The following is a 26,697-nucleotide window of genomic DNA, read 5'->3' on the forward strand; positions in this document are numbered from 1 at the left end:
GGCATCTTGGACTTGCCTGTCTCAACTGAGACATTGCTGTTGTTTGTAAGCTGCCTTATGGTGTTCTGTTACAGCAGCCTGATCTAAGCGAAGGCACACTGCTCTATTACTATTAAATTTCCAGAGAAAAACTTCCCTAGTACATATCTTAGTTTTGGATTGTACTGTCCAGCTTGTCCTCCACCCGTCATTTCAAGATCAATAACCAGCTAGAAGGCAGCACCTGGGGGTCAAGAAGAGACTTTTGCTGCTGGGACCTTGCAGACAGCCCTGTCAGCTCACCTCACTCGTCTCTGAAGAGTTTCCCTTGACCATTCTCAGTTTCATACAACTTAGCCCCGATATTTCCCACCCATCAAGCACTCCCATCCCAATGGTCGGTTAATAGCTGAAGATATCACAGCCTGCTTGAGCAGACCTGGAAGGTGCCCTCTGGCAAGCTAATAAGAAATTTAAATGTTGACTGAGCCAGACAGTGGAGGAGACTAACCAGTGGGTGATATCATAGACACTCCCCAGACCTGTAGGTAACTCTCTCTTTAACAAAAGGAGCCACGCTACAAGGAAGTCTTAAGGGTCTTAAAAGCCATTATTACCTTATTACCCCGGCATTCATTCCTTATTGTTCTGTTCCTGGCTCTGGCTATGCCTCAATCAGCATGGCCCTACCTCCTCCTTCATTATTTATGCCAACATCTGCCAACCTGAGATCAAGAGTCATCTATATAGGGTGAAAAGTGACCAATGACCCTTGACGCCATCTTAACTCCAATAACCAGTACCTTGGGATGGGTGTGGGCCAACACAGTGGTCATGAGAAATACCTTCCACTTCAGGGATGCTCTAATTGGCCCTTTAAATGGGCTGGATCATCAATGACCCTGGCTGGTCCACAAAAGCAAACTGCAAGCCTAATCTGTTAGATATTCTAGGAAATCACCCAGGAATTTCTCCCAACTCTCATCCTATCTATTTCTGCCTCCTCAGGGCTTGCTTTCCTCTGTCTGGTACCATACTTTTGGCAGATTTTGGTACCTGCTTTTGCCGTACTTGGATTTGACAGCCTTTTGGATTCCATATTTTGTGTTTTGGCACTTCTCCATGGTTTAAAGCTTTGCCAGCTCCTTTGGCTTCAGAATCTCCCATTGCCTCCAGCTGAGATTAATCAGTCTATGCCTTTCAGCACTGCCACTCCCCCACATCCAAGTATGGTCTTTGGGAGTAGAGAGGGAAACTTCTTTTGAGAAGATGTGGAAATACTTTTCAGAACTGAATGAAATAGCCTTTTGAAAGAAATTTAAAGTTATCATCTCAGTACATAGTAACCATATAAGCTGATTTTTAAAAATAATACATGAATTGGGCATGATCGTATGAATATTTAGGTTTTGAAATCATCTAACAGTTCTGCATAATCTTGGGAAGATGCTTTGCTTGGCCAACCCCTCGGGCTTGCAGGCTTGGGCTAGAGTGTGTGGTTTCCCCAGCTGTGGATGGAGGTGAGAAGGTTTCGAGGCGTAGGACAGAGATGACCCTAGGATGGCATCATTATATACGGCGATATTATCATGTGCCACTAGGGAGCTTTTGGTCTTTTGATGTTGGAAAACAGGAGGAATAGCAGAGAGGGCACAAGTGTGGAAGTCATCGAGAGAGAACAGGAAAGGCAAAGCATCCTTGATCTTGAGTCTTGTTTCTGTTACTTAAACCTAGTGGGGAACCAGCCTGTCCTCAACAGACACAATGCTATAAAAGTTTCTAGGTCCATTCCTAGGAGCTCAGAATACTTTTTCTCTCTGAAATAATGCTCTGTAGGGTTTTATGGGTTAACATTAATAACCAAAAACCCTTTACCTGTGTGTTTATGTAAAATGTTTAAAGTTCTCACTTAGGGATAGCAGGAACGTGTCACTAATATAAAATAATAACCTTGGATAACATGAGGAGTAAAAAGGCACAACCACCAAATAGTAACCACCATTTCTTTCTGTACTAGCAACATGGACATTTCCATTATAAGTAGCATTTTACTAACATACACGTTTTTGGTAATATTTTTGGGATGTTAGTAATATTTTATAATACTGATTTTTTTAAGTCTATAGGGATTTGCTCTGTATCTCAGGATGCTTTCTTATTGGCTAATTTTTTTCTGTAGATATATATTTCTAATTGAGTAAGACAAGTTAATGGAAAGTAAGACTTACAAGAATATATTTATGTTAAAGAATATCTGTACTAGAAAAGAATGCTTTAGGAGAGGTATAGGTCACATAATGTCATTACTGTTTGAGAAATAAGCAAGCTGGTGAATGTTATACCGAGAATACATCAGTCCCGTGTGTATAGTGATGCTTCTTAAGATTTTAAGCAACATGTATCAGGTAAATGTTTTTGTCCTTTTCTCTATTTTAAAAAGGAGTCTCCATAAAAAGAATTCCTTTTAAATTCTTTTAATTAGATGTAAATTTTATACCCGGCACAAGTACATCTTATTTTCTTTCATTCGCTGGGGAACATTTAAGTGTCACTGTGGTGCCCGCATCGGGGTTAGACGTGAAGACCATACCGTGGAGCATACAAGGTTCATTGTGGTTGGGGGGTGGGGGACCAGTGACCAAGACGTGCCTTAGAGGAGTTCACAGTACAGCTGGAGAGAAGCCTGCATCTTAACTACAGGATTACAATAACGTGTGATGAGCACAATGGACACGGAGAAAGGGCCACGGGAGCCGCAAAGACCTTGCCAAAGGGGCCAGGGGGCAGACAGCCAAAAAAGACTCTTGAACTACATCTTTGGAAGTCAAAGTTTACCCATATACAGACACAAGATTCTTTCCAAAGTAGAATGTTGGCTAAAGCTCTTTCCCATAGTAACTCGAATTAAAATGATCCACCTGAACTTGTCATCAGGTCATCTCTTGTCACAGACAGTTGCTTCCGACTGCTGAGTTGTGACTGCGTTGCAAGGGCGTCCCGTGTGGCAGCCGAAGAAAGCGCGCAAGTGAGGACCGCGCGCCTCCCTCCGGGGATGGGGCTGTCACCCTGCAGGCCCCTTCCAGGCACGGCCCGTGGCTCCTACAGCATGGGAGAGTCTTGCTTTTTAGGATTCGGTGGCTCGACAGATTTGGAAGGATTGGGGAAGGGGAGGCTTCCTTGAGTTCTGCTGCCGGACGAAGACAGGAAAGTGAGCAGGTCGAACGGCAGAGGCAAGACCACGGTGGAAGGCTGGTGGGTGGCCAGGGCCTGCAGCGCGTGCAGGTAGCGCAGCTGCGCGGCGGCCGGAGCGCCCGCCAGAATCTCGGCCGCCCTGCTCAGGGCCTCGGACGCCGCCGCCTCCCCTTCCGCGGCGATCACCTGCGGAGCACACGGGGACGGAAGCCACGTGACTGTGCCGCCTTTGTTGCGCCCACGCGCTACTCTACTCGCTGTTCCGACGCTCGGCGCCAGGCCCTGCTAAGCGCACGCAGATGGCCTCCTTCCTCAAGGACCCCGATCTGGGGAGAGCCACTGCACTCTCGTAACTTAGGGCAAAATGAATGAGTGAACATTTCAGAGGAGCAAGCTTGCCACCTTCAAGTGGGCAACGAGGACTAGACTCAGATCTAGAAGCGGCTCTGCCCCAGGACCACTTTCTTTCCTTTGCTCCTCTCAGCACTCCGGGGTTCCCGAGCTCTTCTGTGGTGGGGTTCTTCCTCACCTGCTTTCTGTTCTTTAAGAGAAATCTCTCCCCCATCCGTCCTCATTGTCCTTTTCCCCGCACCCCCACCTCCCTCCTCGGGGGCTGCGGGCGCCACCGCCGTGCGGCCCACCGGCCTGCCTGACTAGAGGCCGTGCGTGGCGTGCCCCTCTGCCGGCTCTGGCGTGGAGGGACTCGGCCTCCTCGCGGTCGTCCCTCCACCGCCTTCGCGGAGCTGGGGATGCGGGCCTGGTGTCATTAACGCAGTAACGGAGGTGGCAGGTAGCTGATACTACCTCGGGCGAGAGAAGAGGGATGTAGGGATGTAGGTGGGGAGATGGCTTTAAGGAGGGGGAGGGAAGGCAAGACTCGAGCAGGAGGAGGCGCTCACTGTCACCAGTGGCTCAGAGAGGGCGTCACGGAAGAGGCCATGTGGCTGTGAACACACTTTAGGGGAAGACTTTTCATCGGGTGGGGGGCGCCGGCTCCTGGATGGGGGGGCGAGGAAGCCGCGGGGACCCGGTCTGCGCGCTCGGCCTCGGTGGGAGGTGGGCCCGCCCCGCGCTGGCTCACCCGCACTTTGGCCTGTCTCTGCGCTTCGGCCTCCACGGCCAGAGAGTGCTGGAGCCCCGCCGGCAGCCGGACGTCCTTGCTGGAAAAGAGAGTGCGGGCAGGTGGGTGTGCGGCGCTGCTTGTAGCAGCCGGGGGTTCACCCAGGCCGGCCAAGGCCTCTGCTGCGATTTCAGGATGCACAGCGAATTCTGATCCAACAGGGGGGCTGTCCCTAGACCTCTGAGCTGGACGGTGGGCAGGGAAGGGCTGCTGGAAAGTCAGTGCTTCACACGCAAGCACTCATATCACTGACGTCACCGCAGCGCCCTGGTGTGCCCCGTACAAGTAGAACACGTGCTTTCGTTGACGGATCATTATTATTTTTCCCACTTAAGGTTTAATCGAAACCCCAGCTATTAAATTTGGACAATGAAAAACAGCTTTGAAGAGCCATACTATCCGTGATAAGGGAAGGCATCCAAGTTTATAAAGGAATTGATTTCAAAAAGAGTAGAACTGACCACATAAGAGCAATACTCAATGTCTTACATAGAAGATACAAAATTGTATTTTTACCCTCTTTGTAACTATGAAAATGACATAGCTAGAAAACAATCTGGCGTTTCCACGGAAGTTAAACATAGAGTTACCATACGAGCCAGTAATTCTAGGGCTAGGTATATGCGAAAACATGCTCCCACAAAAGCTTGCACATGAACGGTCACTGCAGTTTTATTCAGAATAGGCCCGAAGTGGCACCAACTCAAATGTCCATCAGCGAATGAGCAGGTGAACCAGGGAGCTCTAGCCACACAATGGATATTATTTGACCCTCGAAAGGAATGACGTCCTGATTCCTGCTTCACCACAGATGAGCCTTGAAAACAACAGGCTAAGTGAAAGCAGCCAAACACAAAAGGCCATATAATAGAGGACCGCTTTTGTATGAAACGTCTAGGATAGCCGCGTGCACAGAGCTCAGTGTCGTCGGGCGGGGGGACAAGGGAGCAATGAGGAGTCCCTGCCTGATGGGCGTGGGCTTTCTTTTTGGGGTGATGAAAATGTTCTGGAATTAGACAGTTGTGATGGTGATACCACTCTATGAATATCATAAAAACACTCCGTTGTACTTTAAAATGGTTATAATGGTGAGTTTTTATGTTATGTGAATTTTATCTCAAACAAAATTGTTTTAAATCCCTGGAGAGAAAATCATGAAAGTAATTTGCCTAAATGTGACAGTGGTTGTGTTATGGCTGTTAGTACTAGGTAATTTTTTCCTCTGTCCGAATTTATGCCAATGTGGCTATAATACTCAAGTCTTGAAAATAATTTTTAAAAATTATTTTAAAATAAAACCAAAATATTTCCCTTTATCACATTGTTCTTCTTGCTTAATTTCCTACCCACATTTCTGTTCTCTCCACTTTGATTCCCCAAATACAGGTCACTGAATCCAAGGCCACCTGTGGAGGGAAGAGTCAAGGTGTCAGTGAGGATCTTCAGGTGGGAGTAGAGCACGCCTGTGCCCTCATGGCCGTTGTTCTGAGCTGAGAAAGTACATTTCCCCTGAAGGGACGTTCGTTTCCCGTTTTGTTTTAATGTTACGGTGCCTTGCAAAAGGTTGCTTAACTTTGGGGCACCTGGTGGCTCAGTTGGTTAAGCATCTGAGTTTCGACTTCTGCTCAGTCATGATCTCAGGGTCGTGAGATCGAGCCCCACATTGGGCTCCATGCTGAGTGTGGAGCCTGCTTGAGATTCTGTCTCTCTCTCTGTGCCCCTCTCCCTGCTGTCTTTCTCTCTCTCTCTCTTTTTTTAAGATTTTATTTATCTATTTGACAGAGAAAGAGACAGCCAGCGAGAGAGGGTACACAAGCAGGGGGAGTGGGAGAGGAAGAAGCAGGCTCCCAGTGGAGGAGCCTGATGTGGGGCTCGATCCCAGGACTCTGGGATCACGCCCTGAGCCGAAGTTAGGCGCTTAACGACTGAGCCACCCAGGCACCCCTGTCTCTCTTTCTCTTAAAAAAATAAAGTTGCTTAATTTTGCACAGTGTCACTCAATAAATACTTGTGGAATTAAAGATGGTGAGGTAGGCTGAATAATGGCTCCCCAAGACATCCATATCCTAATTTCTGGAACCTATGAATGTTACCCCAGAGGAGACCTTGCAGATGGGATTAAGGTAAAGGATCTTAAAACTGGGCAATTTTCTAGGATCTTCCCTGTGGGGCCCAAACACAGTCACAAGTGTCCTTGTCAGAGGGAACAGAGGGAGACAGGACTACAGAAGAGGAGAAGGTGATGTGATTCTGAGGGCAGAGTTTGGAGGGATGGGCTGTGAAGATGGAAGAAGGGGCCACGAGCTGGGGAAACAGGGTGGGGGGGGCACTAGAAGCTGGAAAAGGCAAGGAAATGAATTCTCCTCTCGGAACCTCCAGAACGAAGCAGACTTGCTGACACCCTGACTTTGGCCCCAGTGAAACTGTTTTTGGACTCCTGGGCTTCAAACTGTATGAGATTAAATTGGCATCGTCATAAGTCACCAAGTATGTGGTAATTTGTTACAGAAGCAATGGGAAACCAATACAGACGGTGAACTTGTTAAATCTGTTTTAAGAGGCACTTATTAGAGAACCAGAGTCTAGTCTCTCCCAGATGGTTTTCATTTAGAGGTGCTTCCTTCCTGCTGGTGCCGCCCGTTTGCCCCACTTCCCAGGCCCAGAAGGCAGAAGACAATGAACTATGGGCTCTGGAAAGGAGGGGAGGGGCTCTCAGGGGCATGGCACACCCCATGAGGGCCCGTACTCTTTTCCAGTTCACTGGTTTCTGATGATTTCTCAGTGGCTAGACAGCTAACTACTTTAGTGCCCTGAGAGCCCTAAGAAGGCTGACTAATCTGGGGGGGGGGGGGGCGATGAGAGGAAGCAGTGTTGAAAAGCCCTCACAGAGGAGGTGCCATCTTAAAAGACAAATAGGATTTTGCCTGTGGGGAAAAGGGAAGCATTCCTTGCAGGGGAGGCTTGGGAGCAGGAAAATGCTGGAGAAACACTGAGGAGGCTGGAGGGTTAGCACACAGGGGAGGATGGCAAGGGGTGGGGGCTACAATAGTTGGCTCATTTGTTCACTCCTCCAGAAAACATTATCTGACCGCTGTGTGACAAGCCCTGTGCCGGGTGCTGAGAACAAAGAGATGAATAAAATATGAGCCCTGCCATCATGGAGTCCATAATCCGGGAAGACAAATGTGGACATACATAAATTATAATTCAGTGTAACAAAGGCAAGCTTGGGTGTCCAGCGTCTGGACCTTGTCCTCTCTCCTTTGGAGGGGAGGGATGAGCAGGAAGAGAGGCTCAGGGGGCCGAGGGGGAGCACGCTGGAGTGGTTTCTAATTTCCAGGGCAGCAACTGCCCGTGTCCCTCTTGTTCTAACTTGTTTTCTGAATTCTTCCCTTTTCCACCAAGATGCTACTCTCAATTTTATCAGTAACAAGCTGGACAAGTCACAGATGATTGGGAGCTTCGCCTTCTAAGATGAGTGAGTGCTCAGGCGCCCTCAGGCGCAATCATCACCAATGCCTTTGATCCTCCGGCCCTTCTGCAGGAGGTCCTCCTCTCCAACCCTGCACACCACAACATCCCACTTTCCTAACTCGATTCTGGGCCAGGGTGCCTATGGCCTCCATGACAGGCTCCCTCACTGGTGGTTACTGCCATTTGACTGGCCAGCTGCTGGGAATCCGGCTTTGTTCTGCCGTCTCAATACCTTTGCCAAATTGTCTTGGTAAGAATGGAAGATGGCCATCATGGCCGCGGAGAGGAGGCTGAGCTCGCCACCTGCCGGCTGGATGAGGCTGCCCGTGAGGCACTTCTTGCCCCTCGAATCCTTCCCTAATTCCCAATCAAGTCAATCACAATGATTGATGATTGGGAGATTAACTGTGTAAGCGCCTGTGACACTTTCTTTTTAGCTGAATGTCTTGTTTGAACGGAATATTTAACTTGGCCTGTTTCCCCAGCTAGACTGTCAGCTCCTAGGAACCATCCCTTCTCACGTCTGTGTGGCCGCCCACCTGCCCTGTGTGGCCCCGGCCCCCTGCCAGCTCCCGCTCCCACCACTGTGTGCTCTGGGGGCACTCTCCAGTGAGTCTCGAGCCACTGGGGTGGGATGAAGGGCAGAACGTGTGGCAACGAGGCAATGACTGAGCAGTGGTCGCCAGACTGACTCAGGGTTAGTCTGACGACCTCTCACTCAGCTGCCAGCTCCTGGAAGGATGGTGCCTTCCACAGTGAACGCCTGCCAGATGCTGCCATTGCACGTGCCTCCATAAATGATGGATGGAAAAGTGAATAAAAGAGAAAGAGGTATTTCAACATATTCGATGTTAAATTTATCCAAGTACCTTTATATCTTGGGCAATGCTCTTCCTCTCTAGAAGAATTTCGGTGAGGGATCGATGTGCTAGGAGACGCTTCATGGTGGTCTGCACAAGAAATTGGACAGCTCTGGGCACGTGAGCAAGACTGTTGAGGAGGAGAGAGGCATTTTCCATTCGGTAGTAGCAGATGGCATCTATCTCCATTATAAACATGTCTTTGGTCACAACCTGGGCAGAAAAGAGAGTTTGGAGAACAGGACTTTTTTTTTTTTTTTTTTTAAAGATTTTTACATATTTGTCAGAGAAAGAGAGAGAGAGAACACAAGCAGGGGGAATGGCAGGCAGAGGGAGAAGCAGGCTCCCCATGGAGCAGGGAGCCCAGCGTGGGACTCAAACCCGGGACTCTGGGATCATGACCTGAGCTGTGGGCAGATGCTTAAGCAACTGAGCCGCTCAGGCATCCTGAACAGGACTTAGTTTAGGGATCCTTTCCCAGGGGGGTGATAGAGAAGCTAAATGTGTTCAAGGGAAATTTTCTCAGTAAGATTACAGGAAAAAAAAAAAGAAAGTCGTTGGCCCACCCTTTTATACGAAATAGACATGTTTTTGAAGATAATGGAGTTTTTATGAAATAAACTAAAGAACTCACAATTTAAAGGAATCCCATTGTGAATAGTTTTATAAAAATACCAGGAGAAGATGGCGGAGGAGTAGGGGACCCCTTTTTCAGCCGGTCCCCTGAGTCGAGCTGGATAGGTACCAGACCAGCCTAAATAACCACGGAATCAGCCTGAGACGCAGGATGATGCATCTGGATCTCTACAAATGAACATCTCCAGCGCTGAGTATTGAGGTACCAAGAGGGGAGCTGTAAACTGTGCACAGATATCGGAAGATAAACGGAAGGGGAGGGAGCCCTGCCGGCGGGAAGCGGCAGCCACCTGCACGGGGGAGCGGGCGGACTCACAGAGGGCACCCGCGAGAGAGCGGACTGCGAGAGAGCAGACTGAGACCGGTGAGCCCTGAACGCGCGCGCCACCAGGCATCTCCCGGAACACCGGAATCCCGGTGTGCTCACGGGATCCAGACTGAGACCGGGAACTCCCGGAGCGCGCGCGGGGCGGCTGGCGGCTGGCGGGCCACCTGCACGGGGGAGCGGGCGGACTCACGGTCGGCACCCGCGAAACAGCAGACTGAGACCCTGAACCGGGTGCGCGCGCCACCAGGCTTCTCACGAAACTCCGGAATCGAGGTGTGCTCACCGGGCATAGACTGAGACCGGGAGACCCGGGAGCGCGCGGGGCGGCCGGTGGCTGGCGGCATTAGAAACACAAAGGACAGAGACGCCGCCTGAAGTGAGGGCTGGGACGCCGGGTGTGGGGCGCACATCCCGGGACGCTGCAGGGTTGAGCAGCACCAACAGAAACAGAGTTAAAGTGGCCAGAACATTAGTAGAGAACGGGCCGCAATCCTTCTGTTCCGTGACAGAGGCTGAAATTTGGCCACTGCTGCTCTGACTCTCAGAAGAGGCACAGCAAACCGCCAGGGAAAGCCGCCAGAGAACAAAAGCCTGGAAATACCGGCTCAGAGAGTGCCCATCCCCATCCTCCCTCGCAGGGGACACGGAGACTCTACCCAAACAGGGTTGCCTGAGTATCGGCGCGGCAGGCCCCTCCCCCAGAACACAGAAGGCAGGCTGAAAAATCAAGAAGCCCACAACCCGGGCGCCTGGGTGGCGCAGTCATTGAGCGCCTGTCTTCGGCTTAGGGCGTGATCCCAGCGTTCCGGAAAGGAGTCCCTCATCGGGCTCCTCCGCTGGGAGCCTGCTTCTTCCTCTCCCACTCCCCTGCTTCTGTTCCCTCTCTCGCTGGTTGGCTGCCACATAAATAAATAAATAAAATCTTTAAAGAAGAAGCCCACATCCCTAAGATCCCTATAAAACAAGGGGCACGGCCTGGGACCCAGTCAATAATTTGGGCTCTGGAAACCCCGCAACCTCTCTTCATCAGAATGACAAGAAGGAGAAGCCCCCCCCAGCAAAGAAAAGACAGTGATTCTGTGGCCTCTGCCACAGAAATAATGGATATGGATGTAACCAAATTATCAGAAATGGAATTCAGAGTAACGATGGTCAAAATGATGAGTAGAATTGAAAAAACTATTAACGAAAAGGTTACTGAGAATATAGAATCCCTAAGGACAGAAATGAGAGCGAATCTGACAGAAATTAAAAATTCTATGAGCCAAATGCAGGCAAAACTAGAGGCTCTGACGGCCAGGGTCGCAGAAGCAGAGGAACGGGTTAGTGAATTGGAGGATGGGTTAATAGAGGAAAAAATGAAAATAGAAGATGGTCTTAAAAAAATCCACGCCCACGAATGTAGGTTACGGGAGATTACTGACTCAATGAAACGATCCAATGTTAGAATCATCGGCATCCCCGAGGGGGTGGAGAAAAACAGAGGTCTAGAAGAGATATTTGAACAAATTGTAGCTGAAAACTTCCCTAATCTAGCAAGGGAAACAAACATTCGTGTCCAAGAGGCAGAGAGGACCCCTCCCAAGCTCAACCACGACAAACCTACGCCACGTCACGTCATAGTGCAATTCGCAAATATTAGATGCAAGGATACAGTATTGAAAGCGGCCAGGGCAAAGAAATTTCTCACGTACCAAGGCAAAAGCATCAGAATTACGTCAGACCTGTCTACACAGACCTGGAATGAGAGAAAGGGTTGGGGGAGCATATTTAAAGCTCTTTCAGAGAAAAACATGCAGCCAAGGATCCTTTATCCAGCAAGGCTGTCATTCAGAATTGATGGAGAAATAAAGACATTTCAGAATCGCCAGTCACTAACCAATTTTGTAACCACGAAACCAGCCCTACAGGAGATATTACGGGGGGTTCTATAAAAGTAAAAAGGCCCCAAGAGTGATACAGAACAGAAAGTCACAGCCAATACAAACAAAGACTTTACTGGCAACATGGCAACATTAAAATCATATCTCTCAGTAATCAGTCTTAATGTAAATGGTTTGAACCATCCCATAAAACGCCACAGGGTTGCAGATTGGATAAAAAGAAATGACCCATCCATTTGCTGTCTACAAGAGACTCATTTCGAACCCAAAGATGCATTCAGACTGAGAGTAAGGGGATGGAGTACCATCTTTCACGCAAATGGACCTCAAAAGAAAGCTGGGGTAGCAATTCTCATATCAGATAAATTGGATTTTAAACTACAGACTATAGTTAGAGATGCAGAAGGGCACTATATTATTCTTAAGGGAAGTATTCAACAAGTGGATATGACAATTATAAATATATATGCCCCCAACAGGGGAGCAGCAAGATACACAAGCCAACTCTTAACCAGAATAAAGAGACATATAAATAAAAATACATTAATAGTAGGGGACCTCAACACTCCACTCTCAGAAATAGACAGAACACCCTGGCAAAAACTAAGCAAAGAATCAAAGGCTTTGAATGCCATACTCGACGAGTTGGACCTCATAGATATATATAGAACACTACACCCCAGAACCAAAGAATACTCATTCTATTCTAATGCCCATGGAACATTCTCAAGAATAGACCATGTTCTGGGACACAAAACAGGTCTCAACCGATACCAAAAGATTGAAATTATCCCCTGCATATTCTCAGACCACAACGCTCTGAAATTGGAACTCAACCACAAGGAAAAATTTGGAAGAAACTCAAACACTTGGAGACTAAGAACCATCCTGCTCAGGAATGACTCGATAAACCAGGAAATCAAAAATCAAATTAAACAATTTATGGAGACCAATGAGAATGAAAATACAACAGTCCAAAACCTATGGGATACTGCAAAGGCAGTCCTAAGGGGGAAATACATAGCCATCCAAGCCTCACTCAAAAGAATAGAAAAATCTAAAATGCAGTTTTTATATTCTCACCTCAAGAAGCTGGAACAGCAACAGAGGGACAGGCCTAATCCACGCACGAGGAAGCAGTTGACCAAAATTAGAGCTGAAATCAATCAAGCAGAAACCAGAAGTACAGTAGAGCAGATCAACAGGACTAGAAGCTGGTTCTTTGAGAGAATCAATAAAATTGACAGACCACTGGCAAGACTTATCCAAAAGAAAAGAGAAAGGACCCAGATTATTAAAATTATGAATGAAAAAGGAGAGGTCACGACGAACACCATTGAAATTGGAAGGATTATTAGAAATTTTTATCAACAGCTATATGCCAATAAACTAAGCAATCTGGAAGAGATGGAATCCTTCCTGGAAACCTATAAACTACCAAGATTGAAACCGGAAGAAATTGATTCCTTAAACAGGCCAATTAATTATGAAGAAATTGAGTCAGTGATAAACAACCTTCCAAATAACAAAACTCCAGGCCCGGACGGTTTTCCTGGGGAATTCTACCAAACATTCAAAGAAGAAATAATACCTATTCTCCTAAAGCTATTTCAAAAAATAGAAACAGAAGGAAAGCTACCAAACTCATTCTATGAGGCCAATATTACCTTGATCCCCAAACCAGGCAAAGACCCCCTCAAAAAGGAGAATTACAGACCGATTTCCCTAATGAATATGGACGCCAAAATCCTCAACAAGATACTTGCTAATAGAATCCAACAGTACATTAAAAGGATTATCCATCACGATCAAGTGGGATTCATACCTGGGATGCAAGCGTGGTTCAATATTCGCAAATCAATCAGCGTGATACATCATATCAACAAGAAAAGACTCAGGAACCATATGATCCTCTCAATCGATGCCGAAAAAGCATTTGACAAAATACAGCATCCTTTCCTGATTAAAACCCTTCAGAGTGTAGGAATAGAAGGTACATTTCTCAATCTCATAAAAGCCATCTATGAAAAGCCTACTGCAAATATTATTCTCAATGGGGAAAAGCTGGAAGCCTTTCCCTTAAGATCAGGAACTCGACAAGGATGCCCACTCTCGCCACTATTATTCAACATAGTACTAGAAGTCCTTGCAACAGCAATCAGACGACAAAAAGGGATCAAAGGTATTCAAATTGGCAAAGAAGAAGTCAAAATGTCTCTCTTTGCAGATGACATGATACTCTATATGGAAAACCCAAAAGAAGCCACTCCCAAACTATTAGAAGTTATAGAGCAATTCAGTAACGTGGCGGGATACAAAATCAATGCTCAGAAATCAGTTGCATTTCTATACACGAATAACGAGACCGAAGAAAGAGAAATTAGGGAATCCATCCCATTTACAATAGCACCAAAAACCATACGTTACCTTGGAATTAACTTAACCAGAGACGTAAAGGACCTATATTCTAGAAACTATAAATCACTCTTGAAAGACATTGAGGAAGACATAAAAAGATGGAAAGATATTCCATGCTCATGGATTGGAAGAATTAACATAGTTAAAATGTCCATGCTACCCAGAGCAATCTACACTTTCAATGCTATCCCGATCAAAATACCGAGGACATTTTTCAAAGAACTGGAACAAATAGTCCTTAAATTTGTATGGAAACAGAAAAGGCCCCGAATCTCCAAGGAACTGTTGAAAAGGAAAAACAAAGCTGGGGGCATCACAATGCCGGATTTCGAGCTGTACTACAAAGCTGTGATCACAAAGACAGCATGGTACTGGCACAAAAACAGACACATAGACCAATGGAACAGAATAGAGAGCCCAGAAATGGACCCTCGGCTCTTTGGGCAACTAATATTTGATAAAGCAGGAAAAAACATCCGGTGGGAAAAAGACAGTCTCTTCAATAAATGGTGCTGGGAAAATTGGACAGCTACATGCAAAAGAATGAAACTTGACCACTCTCTCACACCATACACAAAAATAAACTCCAAATGGATGAAAGACCTCGATGTGAGACAGGAATCCATCAAAATTCTAGAGGAGAACATAGGCAGCAACCTCTACGACATCGGCCAAAGCAACCTTTTTCATGACACATCCCCAAAGGCAAGAGAAACAAAAGATAAAATGAATTTATGGGACTTCATCAAGATTAAAAGTTTCTGCACAGCCAAGGAAACAGTCAGAAAAACTAAGAGGCAGCCCACGGAATGGGAGAATATATTTGCAAATGACACTACAGATAAAGGACTGGTATCCAAGATCTACAAAGAACTTCTCAAACTCAATACACGAGAAACAAATAAACAAATCAAAAAATGGGCAGAAGATATGAACAGACACTTTTCCAATGAAGACATACAAATGGCTAACAGACACATGAAAAAATGTTCAAAATCATTAGCCATCAAGGAAATTCAAATCAAAACCACACTGAGATACCACCTTACGCCAGTTAGAATGGCAAAAATAGACAAGGCAAGAAACAACAATTGTTGGAGAGGATGTGGAGAAAGGGGATCCCTCCTACATTGTTGGTGGGAATGCAAGTTGGTACAGCCACTCTGGAAAACAGTGTGGAGGTCCCTTAAAAAGTTAAAAATTGAGCTACCCTATGATCCAGCCATTGCACTACTGGGTGTTTACCCCAAAGATACAGACGTAGTGAAGAGAAGGGCCATATGCACCCCAATGTTCATAGCAGCAATGTCCACAATAGCTAAATCGTGGAAGGAGCCGAGATGCCCTGCAACAGATGACTGGATTAAGAAGTTGTGGTCCATATATACAATGGAATATTACTCAGCAATCAGAAAGAATGAGTTCTCAACATTTGCTACAACATGGACGGCACTGGAGGAGATAATGCTTAGTGAAATAAGTCAAGCAGAGAAAGACAACTATCATATGATTTCTCTCATCTATGGAACATAAGAACTAGAATGATCAGTAGGGGAAGAAAGGGATAAAGAAAGGGGAGGTAATCAGAAGGGGGAATGAAACATGAGAGACTATGGACTATGAGAAACAAACTGAGGGCTACAGAGGGGAGGGGGGTGGGGGAATGGGATAGACCGGTGATGGGTAGTAAGGAGGGCACATATTGCATGGTGCACTGGGTGTTATACACAACTAATGAATCATCGAGCCTTACATCGAAAACCGGGGATGTACTGGTTATGGTGACTAACATAATATAATAAAAAATCATTATTAATAAAAAAAATACCAGGAATAATTTTCTTAGAGGAAAACATTCAGTTAATTGTATATCAGGTCTTTTTAACCCGGTGCCAAAAAAATGCTAAAAGAGAAGCACGTTCTGGGAAACAAGCACTCTGATATGTTGTTTGCTGAATGCACACTAGGGGGCAGACTGGTGCTACACACCAAGAGCCTTAAAACCTGCACGTTCTCAACATTTCCGTTTTTAGACACTTATCACAAGGACATATTTTAAAGATTTAGCTGCAAGGATGTCATTCACAGTGTTGCTTATTATAATAAAAAATTAGAAATAAATTAATATTCGCAATAGGGAATTGTGAGTTGTGGTATATCCCTACGATGAAATGCTATGTGTCCATTTAAAACAAAGGGTGCTTGGGGGTCTCAGTGGGAAAAGCACACGACTCTTGATCTTGGGGTTGCGAGTTCAAGCCCCACGTTGGGTGTAGAGATTACGTAAAAATAAAATCTTGAAAAGAAATAAGACAAAGGGGTAGAAACATAGTTAATATCTGAAAACATGATCCAACAGTGTTGAGTGAAAAAGGCATGTTATGAAATCGTAGGATATGTATACCTGTCTGTAAATAGAACCACATACATAGAAAAACTTGAAAGGATACACTCCGATAAAAGGGAAACCTAGCTTAGCCACGCTGACACATAAAATTAACCATCACAAAGTCCTCTGCCCCTTTTTAAGTGAGTTGTTTGCTTTCTCATTGATTTGTAAGATTTCTTTATATATTCTGGGTATTAATCTCTTATCAGAAGTATTATTTGCAAATATTTTCTTCCACCCCATAGGTTACCTGTTCATTCTTTTGATCATGTCCTTTGATACACAGGAGTTTTTAATTTGGATACAGCCCTTATCTCTACTTTCCTTTTCTACCTTTGAGCTTAAATAGTCATTTTGCCTTGGACCAGAATTGGTAGCTCAGCCATACGAAATGTAGGGAGAGAGCAAAATCCATCATTGACTTACCTCGTGAAAGGGTATCTCCAAAGTTTGGAGACGAAGGTCAACCTTGTGGCAGGTATCCAGGCAGGGCAAAAAGAAGAAAAGGCCTAGAAGAGGGCGCAGGAAATTGACAGGTGAATGGTTAGCATGGAGATTGTTTGGGCTTCACCTCTTCGGGGTCAGGGGGCATATTGCATTGCTTTCCTTAGCCTCCAACTACACACAGACCAACTGGGCAATCCCACCTCTACCCCTATATTGAGTTTGTGGTTGCTAAGGTTACCATATAGTTTTTTGTTCAATCTAGGACACCTTTGAGGGTGAAAGGAGAGCACTGTTACAACTTACTCCAGGACAACAGACATAAACAGGGATTAACTCCAGCAAAATGGGCTGTATGGTCACCTTGGTCATGGTGCTGACCCCTCCAGAGCTTGAGTAACATGTCTGTCTTCTTCACTAGATTTAACTCCCTAACAAGAGTGTCTTATGCACTCTTGTTAGTTTTAGTGCTTGACTTAGTGCCTTTTAGGGACTCTGTAAAATTATTTTTGAATCCACGCATGTACCAATATGACCAACTTTAGAGCCAGCAACCTCCATGTGGTACTTCTTAAAATGTGAGCTCCAGAGGGACCACAATAGCAATATCATGATACCAGCCCCATGCACCTAATGCAATGTACAGGGTCAGTGTGCAATAAATATTTTTAGATGGACTTACTGAGATTTTCTGAGAGCCACTGGACAGTGTGGGCTCCTGTAAGAGCCAACCAGCAGCACCTCACAGAGCCCAGGACCTCTCTGAGGAGCAGCCTGGCTACTAGCCCTTTCTAGCCCCAATAAAGAAGGATGCTGAAAACTAGAACCAGAACAAGATGGTCCCTGCCCTAGATCACAGAGTCTGGTTCTACTTTTATATGGACCCATCTGCTTGTTCTGAATTGTCAATCTTGGATTTGTGTCTTCTAGTCTAGTCTCTATTCTCTACTTGTTTCTGTAAAGCTGTCTTGGAAAGTGGACCCCTTCCAATATATGCACCTGGGACTTTCCTCCTTCCCATGTCTTTCTGGCTAGCTGGGATCTCCAAACCCCAATTACTAGACTTTATTATAGACTAACCATACTTCCATCTGTGCTTGGGCCTCTGCACATCAACTCCACTAGACTTTAAGGTCCTAGAGATCAGAAACCATGTCTCATTTATCCATCCTCACCTCCCGGGCTCCATCTATGTTTTCTAAATTCCACGAACCAAAGGCCAATTTGTCACTCGGATGCTGGACTTTGCCTATCTCCCATGGTCTGGTCTGACCTCCCAGATTCTGAACTAGCCCAGCTTTGCTCTACCCAAACCTGTTTTGCTCAAACCAGTGTCCAGCCATGGGTCCTAAGCCTACTTGCTACTCCAGCCAGCTTGGCCCCAGCATTTGACTCTCTGCACCCATCCTCTCTCTTGGTCACTGTGACCCGATAGTAATGTTCTCTGAAGAATCTTTCATAACCTGTGTTACAAGTAACAGATTAGAAAATGCAGATATCACAAATCAGGTGACTTCATATAATCTGAGGTCCACATTACAAATATGATTAAAGAAATTGGCAGGTCTATGGGGGCCAAATGGGTGTTTCTTACCTGGGCCTTTGGCTCTTCCAGGAAGCAGGTGTCCCAGTCGGAATATTATTACTCTCTCATACTCCTGTGCAACCTAAAGGGAAAAATAATACTTTTGAAACACTCCAAGAAATAAAAATAAGGTCTTTGAAAGGCCTTGGCACACGAGAGTAGTCCTAGATATCAGGAAACTTCAGTTATGAGAACCGAGAAAAAGTTTCTATTAACATTTACATTTCCAAAATCTACACTTAGTAAGTGTAGAACTTCAGAACCCCGTGAAAGTATATTGGCCATGGTAATTTTTGAAACCATGAGCAGAATTTTGATTAACGACCCATGATTGTCACGCTTCTTCCATATCAAACATATCTAAATCAAGAAAACCACAGCATGCTTAATCTTGTATTTTGCTCTGACTTCTGCATCATTAGCTTTTCTATGTAGCCCACATTAGCTATTTAATAGAAAGAGGGAGTATATTTTAATACGTGTTGTGATATTTATTTCAAACTGCAATTTCTTTTGAGGTTGCTTCGAAATGATTCAATTGGATTTCAGTTTGTCAGTTCTCATTGGTGATGTATCTGGAAAAATTAAGCGTGCCCTGAAAATGTGTAGTTATTTTTAAAAGACAAAAAGGGAGATTCTCTGTGTAGAAATGTCTGTATGTTAGAAGAGAAACAGGAAAGTAAACACAAGTACTTCAAAAAATAAACTTCATTTTCTGGCCCAGGATCAAAATCTGGGTTCTACTGCTTGCTTATCCTTGGCCTATTTGGTCTGTTTATTTGTATATATGCCCCACCTGTGAACTCCTGTTGAATGAACAAAGAGATTATTTGTGACTGTAGACATGTTTGTTTTCCTTCTTCATCCTCTCTCCACTTTAGAAAGCTCCACTGAATCATAATTAGTCAAATATGAAAATGTCATGAAGAGACCAAAAGTAACACTTTTGAAGTGTGCTTCCTAAGGGCACAGGCTCCACTCCCCACTGTAAGTCCCTTGGAGTCAAGTACCATGTCTTGTTGATCCTTCCGAGGTTTACAACTCCTGTGCCTGAATCCTGCCGTGCTTGTTGAAACAGTGAATGAGAATGAACACCTAGATTTGGTTCCTAGAGCAGGCCCCAGGCAGCCCTGACTTCCTGGCTCCCTGGCATTACTTGTTTCTCTTCTGCTTTTACTGGAAGAAACAAATTCGTCCTAGAGATGCAGAGGAGCCGAACTCCTTTGAAACCTTGCTCAAATGTTAGACATCATTCTGCTTTAGTATCCTCTACCTAATTGACTTTTAGGGTTTACCATCTTTTTTTCCCCCTAAAGATTTATTTAATTATTTGAGAGAGAGAGAGAACACACATGCACATGCACGGGGAGGGGCAGAGGGAGAGGGAGAGAAAATCCTCAAGCAGACTCCCTGATGAGCACAGAGCCCGATGAGGGGCTCGACCCCAGGACCCTGAAATCACAACCTGAGCCAAAATCAAGAGTTGAATGCTTAACCCACTGAACCACCCAGGCACCCAAGACAAAATGGAATTTAAAACAGACGCACAAAAATGTGCTAGTGATAAAGAGGGACATTGTATAACAATAAAAGGGCCAATGGATTAGGAAAGTATAACAATGATGAACATATATGTACCTAAAAACAGAGATCTAAAATACAAGAAGCAAAAACCAAAAGATCTGAAGGGAGAAATAGACAATTCAAGCAACAATAATAGTTGGAGAATTTAATATTCCACTTTTAATCATGGAGAGAACTAGACAGAAGATAAAAAAGGAAATAAGACTTGAACAACACTATACACAAACTAGACCTAACAGATATCTACATACAATACCCAACAATAGCAAAATACACTTTCTTCTCAAGAATGCATGAAACCTCGGGGTGCCTGGGTGGCTTGGTTGGTTAAGCGTCTGCCTTCGACTCAGGTCATGATACCAGAGTTACCGGGATGGAGCCCTGCCTCAAGCTCCCTGCTCAGTGGGGAGTCTGCTTCTCCCTCTTACCCTCCTCCCTCTTGTGCCCTCTCTTTCTCTCTCTCATTCTCACTCTCTCAAATAAATAAGTAAAAATCTTTAAAAAAATAAAAAGAACACATGAAACATCTCTAGGATAGATCAAATGCTAGCCATAAAACAAACCTCAATAAATTTAAAACTACTGAAATTACACAAAGTATATTATCTGACTACAATGGAATGAAATTGGAAATCATTAACAAGGAAATTCATAATATATAGAAACTGAACAACACACTCTAAAATAATCAATGGATCAAAGAAGAAATCAAAAGAGAAATTAGAAAATATTTTGAGCTGAATGAAAACAAAAACACAGACACCAAAACATATGGGATGCAACTAAAGCAGTACGTAGAGGAAAACTTATAGCTGTAGATGCCTGCGATAGAAGAAATATATCAAAATAAAACCCTCATTGTCTACTGTAAGACACTGGAAATAGAAGAGCAAATTAATCCTAAAGCAAGCAGAAAGAAGAAAATAATGAAGATTAGAGTGGAAATAAATGCAATAGAAAATAGAAAAACAATAGAGAAAATCAGCCAAAAATTGGTTCTTTAATAAGATCAGCAAAATTGACAAATATTTAGCTAAATGGATTGGGAGGGGAAAAAAAAAGAAGACTCAAATTTCCAAAATCAGGAATGAAAAAGGAATGACAGGAACATCACTACTGTCCTTACAGAAATTAAAAAAAAAATTTTTTTAAAGAAAATACTATGAACAACTATATGCCCCAATTTAGATATAACTTAAGTGAAATAAACAAATCCTGGTATAGATGCAACTGCAGGAGCTGACTTGAGAAAAACAAACAAACCAACAAACTGAAAAGACCCAGAAGTAAAAGACTGAATTAGTAGTTTTGAAATTTCCCATAGAGAAAAGTCCAGGACCAGATGGTTTCACTGGTGAATTAGCCACGCATTTAACAAGGAAGTAATACCAGTTCTTCACAAGTTCTCCCCGCAAACAGAAGAGGAGAGAAATCCGTCCAACTCCTTCTCTGAGGCTAGTATTACCCTGATGCCAAAACAAGAGAGAGACATCCCAAGGAGACTACAGACCAATATCTCTTATGAATACAGCTGTAAAACCCTCAACAAACTACCAGCAGCCTGAAGCCGGTAACATATAAAGAGGATCAGACACCATAACCAAGTGCAGTTTGTACTAGGAACGTGCAGTTGCTTTAACATCCAAAATTCGATGAATGTAATACACCATCTCAGTAGAATAAAGGGCAACTACCACGTGATCATCTCAGTGGATTCAGAAAAGGCACTGGACAAAATCCGTGAAAAAGGACGTGGTGGGGGGCAGAGGAAGAAGAGGAGGGGGAGGAGGGGATAAGAGGGGGAGGAGAGCCTGCATGAGGAATGCAATCAGCAATGGCTACAGCAGCACCCGTAGCCTTCCAGACAAGGACATGCTCTTCCCTGGCAGCTCCAGCCAATGATAACAATGGCAGGGGTACTCAGGCCTGGCCATTTCCGCCCCTCACGAAACTCCTCTCTGAAGCAGACTTGGCTCTGGACTTCCCTTCCAGGCTGGCTGATGCTACACCACACTCTGAGGCTTTTTCTGTCCCATCCTTCCTTCACTTCTCAGCGCAGGTGTTAGACCTGCGTCACCGTCTGAAGGCTCTCTCTGCCTACTCTTGCTCCCTCTCCCCTCAATCTTCCACAGACAATGCCTCCCAATAAATCCCTTGCATTTCTAATTCTGTCTGCACGTGCTTCCCGAACAGACATGGTCTTCATTTACTTCAGGGACAGGCAGGTGTAACCACCGGCGGGCCAAACTGTCATTCATGGCATAGAAGCTGTGCCAGAAGTGGACGCCATCATCAATTCTGGGCCGATCTCTGTTGCAGAGTGCAGATGACCTAGATGTAGGCCCTGACCTGAGGGCTCTCAGTCGAATGGGAGAGATTGGGTGTCGACAAAGAGTATATACGCCGTAACTGCTAGCATGGTTATGAAAGCAGAAAGAGACAAGGACACAAGGAAGGAAGTGATCTTGCGGGAGACAAGGAAGGCTTCACAGTTACATGTGAGCAAGGTCTGAAAGGAAGAAGAGCTCTCCTGGCGGATGGGGGGGGGGTGAGGCCATTCCATGCAGAGCAGACGGCACATACCAAGTCACAGAGGAGTGGACCTGTGGTCAGTGAGAAGCACCAGAAGTTCCTTATTGGGTTCTCACGGAATCTTACCTTTATGCAGAACCAGATCGAAAAAGGGAAGGTCACAATGATGAAGAGCAGGGACGTGAGGACCAGGAGCCACTCACAGGCCCCTAAACCTGAAGATTTGGTACCTAAAAAAAAAAAAAAAAAAAAAAAAAAAGAAAAAAAATAATTATTTTGGAATTTTCACCCCAAAAAAAAAAAAAAAAAAAAAAAGAAAGGAAAAGAATAATTATATTGGAATGTTACCGTATTCACTGACCAGTACTTGTTGGTCCAGTTCTTAGTAGAAGGGTCAGAGCAGTGTGTAGACTTTGCTGGAAATTTAGAGGGAGCTGGATATCAGTGGTCAGTTCACATGGTGGGACATTGTCTGTGAAGGGCTCTGTGGGGCTGTGGAAGATGGAGCAGGCTTCTGGAAAGGCAGTAGTGGGGTACCTGGAAGGAGCACAGAATCTGGGCAGAAGGTCTGGGTTCGAGTTCTGGCTGCACCATTTTCTGTCCAGTGACCTTAAGCAAGGCACATGACCTCTTCAAACCTGCTTCCTCCTCTGCAGTGGGGATGCTAACTAGCTCATAATCACTATCTCACAGCTCTCTCACGAGATAGCCTTCATCGTGTTGATGTAAGTATGAAATGACGCATACACATCAAAATCACTGACGTGTGCTTATCATGTATCAGGTGTTGATTCTGAAATGATTCAAACCACATGTGTGCAGAGGCTCATCTTCCCTGAAATGACTTCCCTGCCTACTCCCTGCCCCAAATGTCTCCAATTCCTCCAATTCTTTGGATTAGGGTCTCCAGAGAGTCTTTGAAAAATCATCCCTATGGGGGTAATATTAGCCTCGTAGTGTCTGTAAATAAAAGTAATGAGGAACTGGATTATAGAACTTCCAGATTACTTGAATGATAAATGGAAATTTTTCAGGGAGAGTTAATCTCAAGAGCACAGGCCTCCTGGGTTATTTATGTTGTGTCCACGGGGCCTAGAATAGTGCCTGACACAATACAGGTGCTCGATAAATGTTTGTTGAATTGTAAGGATGAAGGAAAAGTGGATAGAGAAAATTATTTAAATGTAATAGTTATGGAAACCTCAAGAATTTTAATCTCCAGGTACTGGGAAACTGACCAAAGGGGTCTATTTGTGAGTTTAAAAACATCATAAATGACCAGAAGTTGACTAAAGATTAGGAAGGTGAAAAGCTCATTTTTAAGGGATGGGAAAAAAGAGGAAAACTAGTTGGTAGGCTTGACTATTTGGTTTCCGTGCCTGGAAAATAACTGGAAATGTCATCACCAAACTGGTCACTTGCTACACAAGCTGCCTCAGCCCAAAACTGACATCAGCGCTAAATGCCGTAGTATGGTAGTTCCCAAAGCGTGTCCCACGGAACACTAACCCCACAGGGTGCTCCTCAAAGAGTTCCCGGGCAAACAAGTTTAGGAAATCCTGTGTTCTGTGTCCTACTTCTAGAGCCCCCAGTATTCATCTGCAGAGCGAGGGGAGGAGAATCCCTGCAGTAAAGGAGCATTCTTAGCTTTGTTTAACCTAGGGTTTCCCAAACAGTTGACCAGGCAGTGTTTTCTCCAAGGAAATTCATGTTCCATAAAATGTATTTCTCATGCAATTTATTTTGGGAAATGCTACTCTATCAACATCATGTTAGTTTTTACAATATTCTTCCCTAAGGACAATCAGGGTGGTATTGCCATGTTTAGTTTATAAACATATTTCACTTGCCAGTGGTAACCAGGGCAAGTAAAAAGAAATAAATACACATACAGACAAAATAGCATTTTATAAGGGAAGAAAGGCCTCAAAATGCCTTCACATAGGAGTTAGAGATGTGAACAAAAAACTAATATTTATACCCCAAATCTAACTTATAGCTTTACTCACAAAGTATTGTTCCCTTGGAACGAGTTCCAAGAGTTGTTTGGCTTAAATATACAGTAGAGTATTAAATGTTAAGACAGAAAGAGCCTTAGATATGACATAGTCTAAGAATCTCCAACATTTTGGTAAGGTGAAGCTCTTTTCATTTCTCCCAAGTCTTAAGGAGCCTGGTCGTGGGAGCATGGTGCTAGGGGAGGGGGAGGGGGGCTGTTGCTCCTCTTGCTCCCCTGACCCGTGGAAGCCACAGAAGCTTCCCAGACAAGGGCTCAGCAAAGCCACCTCATCCTCAATGGGACTTCTCATCTACTGCTTGGGGTCTCGGGCTCTAGTCACTTTATAGCTGGAGAGACTGAGCAAGGCCCACCAAGGTGACACTCCTTGCCTGAGGCCACGCAGCGCTTGCCCATGCTGGGACCATGACCAGGAAGCCGGGGCAGCACCACTCCAGGATGGGCGAACTCTGGAATCTGGCTCTTCCACTTCCCAGCTGCAGGTCTTCAGCAAGGTACTTAATTTCCCCGCATGTTTCCCTATCAGTGATGCGGGAACAATAATACTCAGTAAAACACCTAGTGTGTGCCTGGCATATAGTAAGACTCCGTACGTGCGGGGCTTCCTTTGTTGCTTCCCCAACCACTGGTCTGAAGCACAATCAATACTTACGAGACCTCTCACCTCAGCAATACTGTAGCCATGAGCCTAACAAACCTTTAATCACTGGAAGTTTCTGACTGATGAAAGGGCATCAGTTGGGCAAAACGGCATTAACATGGCCCATATAACCTGCACCCCAACTGTAAGAATCTTTGTCAAATCATAGCTTTCAATGTTCCCGCATGTACTGTGTTGCTGGTAACCAGGAAATGATGTTAAAACTTCATAGCCCGCAGAAAGCAAAAGAACACACGATTCCTTACTGACCTCCTCTGGACTTCTGTCATTCTACACTTAAAGTGTAATGAATTTTTTTCTTCCGTTCACTATAAAAAGGATTGGAAACAGATAAATTTGTTCCTAAGAGTTGCTGCACCCACAGAAGCCAAAAAGACATCTTTCCCTGTGACTCTACTAACTTTCCTCTATTTTAGCTTGCAAGGATTCTGTTCTAATTGGGGCTGTTCTGTGCTTCAAGCTTTGTGCAAAGTGCTTTGGATGTATCTCCCTTCATCCTCACACCTACCCTGAGAGGCAGGTACTGTTGTTATCCGCCTGGCATAGCTGGTCAAGGCCCCACCTCTGATCACATGGCTAGCTAGATGAGACTTAAATTCAGGTCTGGCTCTTCTGCACTTGGCTCTGTTGCCAAACGATCACCCCGAAGAAAGTTTAAAATACTTTCAGGTAAGACCGAGGGGTGGGGATGAGGAGAGAAGAATAAGCTTCATACTTGCCCAGAATCACCAGTTCATAAATGTCTTAACTTAGGTGCCCATATACTCTTCCTCGGCCACAAAAACCGCTGCAAGATTCCTTTGCCAAAAGTGTTCATTGGTCCCCAGCGTGGACCACAGTCCCTCCCACTTCCCATCCATGGCTCGCCTCTGAGACCAACGGTATTTAGTTGATGCTATCTGTATTTCTTCTGATGTATTTGGGTCCCCGCCACTGGGCAGGAGGCCGGCAGGTCCTAACTCAGACCTTTCACCTTCTTGTTATCTGAGCAGGTCCCGCCGGCTGCTCTGGCCTCGGTGGCTCTCAGAGCCGTGACTCGTTCCACTCGATCTGACATCTCTTGGGTACCACGTGCAAAGCACCCCCCGCCCCGCCTCCCACATTCCCGACCTGCCATACCTTCCTCGGGCCTCTCGCTCTCCAGCAGCGCCACCACCTCGGTGCCCTCCTCACCGGAGCCCCGGACCTCATCCACGTCCACCACGGTGGTTGCGGGCGCGGGGGACGCCCCCCGGCTCCCCGCCCGCTCGCGCCCTGCGTCCCGGCGCCCGCGGCCTCCGCCGCCCCTCTCGGCCCTCGCCCTCTTCTTCTCCTTGTGGGGGGACCCGCCGCCTCTGCCGTGCGCCTCTCCGGAGGAGCTCCGAGCCCTCCTCTCCATGGTCGGAGGCCCGCCCGGGAGCGCGGTCCGGGCGCAGTGACCCGCGGGCTCGCCCCGGGACGCTAATGACCCTGCGGCGGGCGCGGGGCGGGGCGCGGGGCGCGGGGCGGGGGCTCTACTCGCCCGGAGGCGGGACCGTGGGCCCTACCAGCCCCCGACTCGCGCCAGCTCCCGCGACGCGTTTGTGTGAAGCCCGCGTGCCGCTTCGTGCTGTTTG

The 26,697-nt window shown here is 45.7% G+C and overlaps 1 protein-coding gene across 2 annotated transcripts; it reads right to left on the reverse strand.

The window, feature by feature from the left end:
- Positions 1 to 2,431: 2,431 nt before the first annotated feature.
- Positions 2,432 to 26,480, reverse strand: NPHS2 (NPHS2 stomatin family member, podocin). Of its 2 annotated transcripts, XM_040636268.1 has the most exons (8): positions 26,222 to 26,480; positions 22,551 to 22,654; positions 18,318 to 18,390; positions 16,706 to 16,788; positions 8,635 to 8,838; positions 5,642 to 5,697; positions 4,253 to 4,331; positions 2,432 to 3,357 (listed from the first exon to the last, which is right to left on the reverse strand). In XM_040636268.1, the coding sequence occupies exons 1-8, from the start codon at positions 26,478 to 26,480 to the stop codon at positions 3,079 to 3,081; spliced, it is 1,137 nt and encodes a 378-aa protein (XP_040492202.1). In that variant the 3' UTR covers positions 2,432 to 3,078. The 2 variants fall into 2 exon arrangements, with proteins under 2 accessions (XP_040492202.1, XP_040492203.1); XM_040636269.1 differs by lacking the exon at positions 8,635 to 8,838.
- Between the last annotated feature and the right edge of the window lie 217 nt (positions 26,481 to 26,697).

This window comes from Ursus maritimus, unplaced genomic scaffold (genome assembly GCF_017311325.1).
Source record: "Ursus maritimus isolate PB19 unplaced genomic scaffold, ASM1731132v1 scaffold_2, whole genome shotgun sequence".
Classification (NCBI taxonomy): domain Eukaryota; kingdom Metazoa; phylum Chordata; class Mammalia; order Carnivora; family Ursidae; genus Ursus; species Ursus maritimus.